General features: G+C 38.9%; 1 protein-coding gene across 1 annotated transcript; it reads right to left on the bottom strand.

The window, feature by feature from the left end:
• Positions 1-9,280: 9,280 nt before the first annotated feature.
• LOC101530630 (olfactory receptor 6B9) lies at positions 9,281-10,234 on the bottom strand. The gene has a single exon (XM_004590111.2). The coding sequence runs from the start codon at positions 10,232-10,234 to the stop codon at positions 9,281-9,283; it is 954 nt and encodes a 317-aa protein (XP_004590168.2).
• Positions 10,235-11,335: the final 1,101 nt, after the last annotated feature.

The following is an 11,335-nucleotide window of genomic DNA, read 5'->3' as shown; positions in this document are numbered from 1 at the left end:
AGCTGATGAATGCATTGATAATAAATTAGACACTGGTCCAATGCTCTAAAGCCAGTCACAAACTTCTATTCTAAGTTTATACTTTGCTGTACCTACATAAGAAATAATGGGATGTCTAGATCCAACCTGACGCATAAGTGTATGAGAAAGAGTAAGGGAATGCACACATGACTTGGGTACACAGATACAGTACACACTCCCTAAGAAGGATTAAAATAGTTTTCCTAGAATTGTCCATCAAAATGAAGTATAGGGGCCGACATTGTGGCATACCTGCTAAAGCCACCACCTGTGACCTTGGTATCCACCACAGGCCTCAATGTAAATTCTGGCTGTTCCATTTCCAACCTGGCTCCTGGCTCATAGACTGGGAAAAGCAGCAGATGATGATCCAAGTTCTTGGGCTCCTGAAAAACATGTGGGAGACCTAGAAGAAACTCCTGGTTGCTGGCTCTAGCCTGAACCAGCATCAGCTGTTGAAGTCATTTGGAGAGTGAGTCAATGGAGAAAAAATCTGTCTGTCTCTTCCTTTATCAATGTAACACCGAATTTCAAATAAATAGAAGATAGTATGGATAGATAGATGACAGATTTTTAAAAAATGAAGTGTAAAAACTCAGCATTCCTGTCTTAAGATAAAGAAAAGCCAGTGACTGCAAACATGTAAAGATTTGTCTTCTCAATTGGACCATAATTCAGCTGGAAGTAGTGTAGAAATAACAACAGAACTGTTGTGACTGGACTAGCGGCACAAGAACTGGCCAATATTGACTTGATGTTAAAACCATAGAGTGACAGTGAGCTTTTATTGGATTTGAACTTGCCCCATTGTCCTTGACAGCCCAAAAAGTTTGGAAAGGCTTTGAGAGACTAGTGAAGTCAAATGAGCAAGTTCTTCCCTTCAGCTTCAGAGTAAAGTGATGACACAAGAAGATTCATTGTATTGTTCACAACATCGACAACTGAAGCTATGTTGTCAGTGCTTTTGAAGCTGTGTCTTTGAGTAAAAAAATAGAACTTATGGGTTATTCCAGTGTTTACTAAAATTGAAGAAAAAATAAAATAGTATTTTGCAAAAACATAAGCACAATTCAATTTAAGAAAATGTTATCGTATCCATGAGTTGTGTGTGTGTGTGCATACTATATAATGTAAACTCTATTTCTTATTAAGGTTCTTCATGAAAACTTTAGAAAGAATACTGCTACAAGTTAAATGTTTTTAAGAACACTGTAGGACAAGTTGCCATTTTCCTTTCCTGCCAGTATAGTATTTTAATAACAGTTGAAATTTGACTTTCTTTTTAAGTATTTCATGGCATTGTAGATATAGACAAAGGTAGAACACTTGTGTATTGCTGCCAATGTATGCCTAACTGTTTCATTGGTAATGCTCCTTTTATCCAGGAGTAGAGACACCTACTGCAATGCATCTACATTTCTTGGTATGCTGGTCTCCATTATATAGTGCATCTACGAGAACAAACGTATATCTACTTATTTCATATTTTGCATAAAGACTGTCTGTATCAGAGAGAACATATGATACATAAAGCACTAATTTTTCAGCCTCTGTTAAATTAATAATGAAATTATATTTTTATGTGTACAATATTGTAAACTTAGGTATGTGCAAATAACTTTATTTTTTAAAGTACATAATGATTATATTTGAATATTTGTTTACAAGCCTCTTTTTGATTACTTATTTAATTACTCACTTAACTGAAAAATAGAGACCAATTTTCTAACAAATTACTGCCTTTAATAGCCAGAAGCTAGAAACTCAATCCAGGTCTCCCACAGGGGTGACAGAAGTCCGACCACCTGAGCCATGAGCTGCTGCCTCCACAGATAGCTGAGATGTTAGAGCTCTCTCTTTTTTTAAAAGTTTTTGGGGTGCAGGGCCAGGAAGTAATGATCTTGTTTTACTACATATATGTATAATTCCTGGAATGCACTAAATTTTCAATAAATGTTCTCTCGCTGACTGAAAACATCTAGGAATGAACTGACAGCACTTCACACATGTATCATCACACTTATGCACTCGTATTGGTACTCACAATTCATCATGTAGTCACAACATCAGATTTGGGAGGCAGAGCTGACACCGATCCCCTCAGAAAGCAGAAACCCTTAACAAGCAGAAACACAGGAAACAAACATCACCTGTACTATTCATGCCAACAAGAGGGCATCATTGGCATGTACTCCCCTTCCAGCAGATACAGGAACAAATTCACCTGAAAGTCCTGGTATTCTCATTCCAGAAAGAAAGTGTTATCAATGCCTCTGAGGACCACAGTGCTGCTCCAACATTAGTACTCACCATGGCCTGACTCCTTGACACTTCTGAGACAACAGGTGCTATCTGGCATCTGAGACAATATCCTGTGAATCCAGTGTGTTTCAGCATGAGGAGACAGACTGAAAAAAGTGAACGAGGAAGAAAAGGCCAGAGGTGAAAGGACTGAATGACTGGAGGAAACAGAGATTTTGGAAGCTGAAGTGGAGTAGTCTGAGCAACTCTCATCCTCCTGGTTTCAGAATCTAAACTGTTCTTACCTCTTTTAAGAGCTCTGTAGGAAGATTTGTAAGACTGAGAATTCTAGAAGGGAAGGAAAAACAGATCCCATCTCCCAAACAGACTATGAGCTATAAACTATGGAGCTGACCTGCTCCTTGCATAGACTAGTAATTTCTAGTTCAGAAGGACATTAGCTACTTCTGCAGCTTCCTCCTCACTTGGAAATCTGAGACAAACCTGTTCTGAGATAGGAAACTCTGGGTGAGGGAACCTCCCACTAAGGTAGAATGAGATCCAGAGATCTATGCTGCATTTTTGAAGTTAGGTATTAGGCCTCCAGGACTCCCAAATCAAATCTTCTGATAGGCGATGATTAGCTGAACTTTGCATAACACTTCATCCAATTCTTTTGCTGTGTTGTTGACTTAGAGGCAGACTGTCATTTTCAAGCTCTGTTATTGAACTGAATCTTTTTTCTATGAGGAATTCATAAAGAATTGAGGTCCTGAAAGGTGATGCAAACAAGATATTCTCTAGGGTTCCCTTTGGGAGCAGCTCACTTGATTACCTAGCCACACAATGAGATGCCTTGGGACACTATGCTTATTTATAGTTGTGGATTGGAATCTTGAATATCTTCTAATTTCTAGCCTCTCTAAAGAAACAAAAAATGTATGCTGTTAGCCTCAGAAGGACACCAGAAATCACTCATTTACATTTACTTTGTTTATAGATTTCTTATAACATTTTTTAATTTTTGAATGATGCATGCATTGATTATTTAAATGTATGTATTTCATTTTGGGGTGCTAAGTATTCTATTTGATTAATTGTAAGTTCTATATTCCATAAAATACTAGAAAACAGATATAATTTATCCAAATCTGTTGCCAGTTTACAACAAAATGCCATTCCTTTCATTTTCCAATAAATATTCCTCATTTCCATAAAGGATCTCTTCATAAGGATCTTAACATCTAAAACTCTACCAACATATGTTTACAACAACTTAGGTATAATCTAAGGAGTGAGTCCATTCCTATAGCTATCTCTCCTTCTGAATTCTCCTTCTGAATTCTGATAAGAATCATCTTTTAGGGTCTACTCAGTGCAATAAATTTTTCCAGCATGCACCTCAAAACTCTCCTAGTTTGTAGCAGTTACCGTATTCAAACCTACATCTGTTAAAGTAACAACCTACTTTATCAGAACCAATTTTCCATCCCAGTCCTTTGCAACTGCTAACCAATAACATAAACTGAGTAGCATACAAACAACGTTCTTTTCTAATAGTTATGGCAGCTAAGAATTCCAAAATTAAAACTTAGTGTCTGATGAGGGCTTGCTTTGGGGTTCACAGACAAATCTCCCTAATGTGACTTCAGATGGTGGAATGGATGGTGAGTTCTCTAGGGTCTGTTTAATTAAAGCACAGATCCTAATTGTGAGAATTTTGACTTCACAGTCTAATCAACTACCAAAACATCCACCTCCTGTTATTATCTTTTATGTTAGACTTTTAGTACATGAATTGGGGAGCAAATATGCATTAATTCATTACACACAAAAATAGTAAGTAGTCTATCTCCTTCCAAAAATCGAAGTTTGGCTCACCCCACCAAGTGAAGAATCATGACTACATGAGAATAGATACAATATAGAATTGATAGTGGGAAAGACAATTATAAATACCACTAGGATTGTGTAACTAGGAAAGTGACATCAACAAGATGGGGAACCAAGAAATCCTAGATCTGGCTTCCTCCCAGTCATAGCTATATAGATCCAAATGTCTTTATGAGGGGTCCAGAATTGAGGTAGGAGGCTGCAATGCCAAGTTGGCATAAAAAAAAAGATATTTGCATTGAAATGGATAAGAACAACAATTTCACTCCCACAAAGTCTGTTTTTCTCTACAAGATGGCAAAGATGAACATTAAGACTGACCTCCATAGACTGGGCCACTGCAATCGCAGATAAACAAGGGTGGTTTACAGGGGCGAAGCTGGAGGACATGTCTTGGTCAGACTAGGATACCTGCCCACATAGGCGTCCTGGGCTGGGCTAGCTGGCATCAATCACAGCCCACTGGCATATACAAAAACTGGGATTGGGGACTTGCTTGGCAGGTCTAAGCCGCAGCAACTGCTAGTGTCGGAGCAGGGAGTGGGCCATGTTAGGCTAGGTCATAGCACTAATAGGCAAGCAAGAATACTAGGTCTGCGGGCAGATTCTATGGGGAATTTGTGGGCTCATCCCTTTAGAACTACACAAAAGCCAACGGTGGTTATGGGTCAAACTGGCCATCACCATGGAACTTATCAGCGGTCATGTGTACTGGGGTTCTTAGTAGGCCAGGATGACTCAGACTGCAACACCTGCAGGCATACCCTAGAGTTGTGTGTGGAAACAGGCCAGGGTATAGTATCCACAAGCACTTCACTGTGGGGTGAAATATTTTGGATAGGGCCCAAGATTATGCTGATATGTGTGAGATCTGGGTATGGGAGCAGGTCTGGTGGGGGGAGTTGGGGAATTCCTCTACTAGGCTATATATATTGCTGTTGAGCATGAGAGCTGAGGCTGGGTGTGGGCCAGACCAGGCAGGACTATTCCACTTGTTGGTAGGTGTATGGGCTGGCTAAGGGGGGGACCAGGCAAGGCCAGGGCAGTAGCACACACTGGCATGCATGGGAACCAGGACAGAGTGTGGACCATGCTGGACTAGGCTTTTGTACCTTCCGTTTTGTATGAGAGCCAGGAATGATGGCAGGTTGGGCAAGGATATGCTGCAACACTCACCTGTGAAAGTTGGGACTTGGGGTGGGCTAGACTAGGCCAGGCTGCAGCATTCCATGGCAAATGTCAACACAGGGGCTGGGTCATGCTGGGTTGGATTAGAGCAAGATACAAGGTACAAGCAACATCTGTGGCTGGAAGTGGGCCTGGTAGGGGAGCTAAGGGGACATCCCTGCTGAAGTACAGTTCCCACTGGTGTGTAAGAGCCTGAATGAGAGTGGCAAAATGGGCTGGACATGATTGCAGCATCCCTCAGCATGAGTGTAAGCTGGGTTAGGGGGTGTTCCATATTGGGCTGGCACTTGTGAGAGCTAGAGCAGGTATAGCAAGGCTGGGCTATGTCATAGCACACACTGAACCACATGAAAGCTGGATCTGGGGAAAAACCTGGCAGGGGTGGGCTGTAGCAAACCACTGGTAAGAGCCAAAATGGGTGTATGAGAGCCAGATGAGATGCAGGATGGACTGGACCAGTTTGCTGCATATATTTGCGTGCACAGGAACCACGACTGGGGGCAGGGGGCAGTGTGGGTTACTGGGGCTTATAAATTCAACCAAATACTACTAGCTAGTGTACACAAGGGCTGAGTGTATGATGGGTAGGTTTAGGCTGGGCCGCAACATCTGTTTGTTTGCATAAGAGATGAGATTGGGCATAGAATGAACCAGATGACTACAACCACCAGTGTGTGTGTGTGTAGGCTGATGCTGGTGAAAGGATGAGCCAGACCCCACGCTGGCTGCCACACACAGGAGTCAGATCTGGGTTTCTTGAGGTAACCCCTTCAACTGGACCATTGGACTAAAATGTTTATTGGCAGATTGATGGACAAATAAAATGTTATATGTTAAAACAATGAAACATAATTCAGCATTAAGATGGTTATAAATTCAACCTAAATGATCGTGGGGGATCTTATGCTAAATGAAATTCACCTATCATGGAGGGAGGAACAATTATTACATAATTTAACCTCTGTTGGATATTAGAAAATTTGTTCTGAGGTAAAGATTAGGTTAAATTGATATTTTCATACGTGGAGACAGAGAGAAGCATGTCTCTGTGCATAGAGTACAAAGATGGCTCGCAGCAAGGCGGCTGGTAATGACCTGAAGGTTAGATGTTGGACTCTGACACTGTCCACGCCTGCATTGTTTGGAAGCACCTCAATGGCAGCAGGATGAACTGGTGAAACTTCACAAAAGACACCCATTGTAAAACTGGAGGGGAAATCAGTAGGAGGAGGAGGGAACTTGGGGAAGGGAAACCCTAGTGCCTGTGAACAAAATTCTCAGCATTTATTCTATGCTTTTTTGTATATTTAAACATTTGAAAACATAATATATTACATATTAAAGTGAAAACAACAAAAAGAAAACATAACAATGAAAAGAGCAGGAAATATACTTTTATACAGGCAGAAAGCTAACTCGCTTGAAATCTAACTTGTCAATTAAATAGAAGAAAAAAGACAAAAATGTTTTAAAATAATGTCTAATTGCACTATAAAAATATTAGCTTATTTGTTTACTTATTTATCTTCCACAATTTTATTGAAATATAATGGGGATGAAAAAATTGCATAAAGTGAATGCATACAATTAGTGGGTTCAGATATGTGTATAATATGTACATGTATAATATATATACTCTCAATGTGTTATCATCACAAGCAAACAAATCATAATCTCCAAAAGTTTCTTTCTCACTTTTGGAGTTTTTTATGTGTGTGTATTTGTGGGAACACTTATCATGAGCTGTACCCTCTGAAACCCTTGAAGTGCACACTATCTTATCATTTCCTGTAAATGCTCCAAGTACAGAAGATCTTTAGAACTTATTCTTTCATAACTATCACAACATACTCCCTTGAAAAACAGCACTTCACATTTCTTTATTCTCTCTGATAATACATAAAACATTAAAATCAGAAAGTCTATATCAGAAAATAAATATTGACCTGCAAGCATAGATAATACTTAAATTAAAAAAATTAATAAGCCCAGGGATGACTGACCAAAATTAGGAAATACATTTTCATTGAAAAACAAAATATACTTAAAAAATACAATGTGACGTTTTGCTATTTGTTTGCATTGTGAAATGATATAATCAGGTTAATAACACATTCACCATACCTACTTAATTTGTGTGTGTGAAGAACATGATAAAAAATAATCTTGTAAGTCTTAGAAATGATAATATTCAATTAGTGATTTAACAAAGGTTTCAGATTTATTTTGTTTTCTTTGAAAAGCAAAAAAGGTAGACAGAGAGCTCCCATCTTCTGATTAACTCTTCAAATACTTACAACAACCAGGGCTTGGATATACTGAATCCAGAGACCCAATTGGATCTACTGTGTATGTGGCAAATACCCAATGGCTTGAACCATGTCTTGATGCCACTGGAGTACACTAGCCAGAAGATAGAACCATAAACAAAGACGGGACTTGAACTCAAGCAGCCTGGTATATAACTTTCAATCAGCATGTTTATCACGTGCCAAATGTGTCTCCAAGGCTATTGTCTTTAACCAGAAATACACACACACACACACACACACACACACACACACACATTATATATCCTGCAATTAAAAAAAATAGAAAACTCTAGGATCAAAGTTTAAAATTATGTAATTCAAGGAAAAACTTCTTATAATTCTTACTTAGTTCTGTATGAGGAGCATACCTTCTAATACTTTATTTATTAAAGAAAAATGGTATATGCATTATTAAGGCTACAGTGTTTAGGCTAAAAGTAATGAAGGCCAGGAAAATCTAACATATTAATATAAATTGTTGAGTTGTCACAATTTGTAAAGCTTCCAAATCTATTTCAAATAAAACAAAAAGAAATAAAACAAGTCCATCTAGCATTCTATTACAAATTGCAAAACATGGAGAACATATAATTATAAAGTAGGAACAAATAATACATAGTGTATAAATGAATGTCCTAATTAAAATTATGAAATGTGGGTTCCAAAGTGATGACAGGAAATAATACACTTATCATTCTTCCATTCTCAGCAGATCGTGTTTTGTCAACTCATTCATCCTCTATCACTGGTAAGCCAGACAGAACCCATTTCATTCCACTGTTTTAATGACAAAATACATACCACTCCTCAGAATCTTGCATCTACCTGTCCAATATTAAAAGAAAAAATGAACCAGAAAAAAAAGATGTTCTGGAGAGCCCAAAAAATCTTTGCATTCAGGAGCCAATAACCAAGAGATACTGGCCTTTTTTCACTGCCAGTGACTTCATTTGAAAAGGAATGGGCTATGTTGAAAATTCACCTGTATAAATTCCAACACTGGAAGTAACTTAAAGCATGAAATTTTATATACAAATATGTGTTTAAATATACACAAACGTACATATGTGTGCATTTATACAAAATTTTCTCCCGCTCAACAAGTAATTCATGTTTCTACTGCCTTAAGTAGAAGTCAGAGCCTGATGGAAGTTGATCTCTAAGTATGTTGAATTTTAAAGATAAAATGACCTATCATCAAGGTCTATGATTATAAAAGGATCTAGTCCCCCAACCACCTTGGAAACAACAAACCCAAATCATCACCCTGACATGGTCTACAGAAGAACTTCTGTGCAAACTCATGAGATACATAATACAGAAATAAGTCAAATAGAACACTTTACGAACAAAACTCTAAAATCCAGGCAGCTATTTCTTATGTTTATAAAAATGAATTAATTTTATAATTATTTCACAAATGTAGCCTGAGTTCTTGTTATTTCATCCACTACCTTATAAAATTGAATATTTAACTAAGGCTTGGAGAAAGGGCATTTTATTTTGCCTTTGGCTCCATATACTAAAGCATTGTGCCAAGTCAGTGTGGTTACAATTTCAGACTTTTTACTAATGCAGGTGTTTCTTGAGTTTAAGCTGTGTGATAAAAGAATGGCTGGGTCGCTTCAACAAGAGCCTTTTGAGAAAAGGGCTTGGCCCCTTGCTATGGTTTTTCTGATGCCATTCTTGACCTCTTCATTCCTTAAGCAGTAGATAATAGGGTTAAGCATGGGAGTAAAGACAGCATATATGGCTGAGATCAATTTGTTAGAATTGAATGAAGCAATGGCCCGAGGCCGGACATACATGAAAATCACAGCAGTATAGAAGATGACCACCACGGTAAGGTGGGATGCACAGGTGGAGAATGCCTTCCGTTGCCCCCTGGCCGAGGGTATGTGCAGGATGGTAGAGACAATGAAAGCATAGGAAAGGACAGTTGCTGAGAGAGGAAACACTAAAATCACAATGGCTAGCACAAAATCCACCGTCTCAGCCATTGATAAATTCAAGCAGGCAAGTTTTAGGATAGGTGAAACATCGCAGAAAAAATGGTTCAGCACATTATTGCCACAGAAGCCTACTCTGGAGATAAAATATACCTTTGCCATGGAGATGGTGAAGCCACTCACCCAGGAACTGATAGTTAGCTGAACACAAAACTCTGTGGTCATCATAACAGGATAGCGAAGAGGCCAACAAATGGCCACATACCTGTCATAGGCCATGGCAGCCAAAAGCACACATTCAGTACAGGCAAGGGACATGAACAAATACAGCTGGACCATGCATCCCAGGAAGGAGATTGTATTGGGATGAAATAGGAATCCAGCTAGCATTTTGGGGACAGTGACAGATATATACCAGGCCTCCAGAAAGGACATAGTGCCCAGAAAATAATACATTGGCTTGTGCAGGCACCCAGTTACCCATACAGTGAGGATGATGACAAAATTCTCCAAAAGCACAAGCAGATAGGTGATGAGGAAGAGAAGGAAAAGAAGAATCTGCAGCCAAGGGACAGTAGGGAAACCCACCAGGATGAATTCAGTAATACCAGTGATATTTCCCTCCCACATAGTTAGGACACTAATGGACAAAGGGTTGTCTGAAAATACAAAAGGAATGGACTATCCACATGAGCAGAGCAGACCTCCGGCTACAAGTACTTTCCCATTAACATTCACCCTGCTGTTATCACCTAGCCCTTCATATGGTTCAGAAATCCCAGGGGAGTCAAAGATCCTCGCCAGAAAATCAAAGATTGGGACAGGATCCACAGATACAGTGTAGAATGGTTCAGTCTAATTCAGAGTCCAGGTCCTTGGATCAGAATCAGAAAGAGATCTTTTGGTAGTATTGGGAATAAATCCTTCTCTTGTCAGCATATTTCCAGATTCCAAAGGAAACTTTCAGGCAGGTAATCCTGGTGATTAAATAGCTTCTAAGGATGGTTTAGCATATAGAGTAGGGAATAGGAGAAGTCCAAAGCCTAGAAAAAATAAAAGCAGTATTTCAACAGGGAATAATTCTGCTTGTCAGGAGAACTGCTGACCCCAACCTGCTCCCCATCTACATCAGTTATTTTTGAAGACTCTGGGATTAATAGTTGACATTGTCTAGCCTGGGAACAGGTATTTAGCATGTCAGCTGAGAAATCTGTATTACACGTTAGAGTAACTTGGGTCAATTCCTGGCTCCAGCTCCTGCCTTCAATGTTCTGTCAGTACATACGCTGGGACTCATAACTTTCCTCCACCTAGGTAGGAGACCTGGATTGAGTTCCTAGCTCACAGCGTTAGCCTCGTCCAGCTCAGCCTGCTGCAGACAACCAGGAAGTAAAGCAGCAGATGGGAGCAGTCTTCTCCAGACCTCCAGCAGCACAAATAAATAAATACAATTTTAATAATTATTTTCAGCCTGTGTTTGGGGCCTGGAATTTAACAATAGGGTGAGGAAATATCAACCTTTTCCAAGTAAATACATTTTTACATTTTAAATGCCTCATATTAATTTAAATAATATACATATGCATCTATAATAATTGTGTTTTTTTAGCTAAAACCTCCAGACTGCTAATAAATACAAATTAGTTGGTTATATTTTTGAGAGAATGATGATAATGAAACATAAATTTTGACTTATTTCTCCACTAAGAATTGTTTCTTAATTAATTTTAA

This window comes from Ochotona princeps, chromosome 4 (assembly GCF_030435755.1).
Source record: "Ochotona princeps isolate mOchPri1 chromosome 4, mOchPri1.hap1, whole genome shotgun sequence".
Classification (NCBI taxonomy): Eukaryota; Metazoa; Chordata; class Mammalia; order Lagomorpha; family Ochotonidae; genus Ochotona; species Ochotona princeps.
The sequence above is the reverse complement of the archived record's forward strand: the minus strand, read 5'-3'. Positions and strand labels throughout refer to the sequence as shown.

Coding starts and splice junctions, on each gene's coding strand:
- LOC101530630 (XM_004590111.2), bottom strand. CDS start 10,234: ATGTGGGAGGGAAATATCACTGGTATTACTGAATTCATCCTGGTGGGT.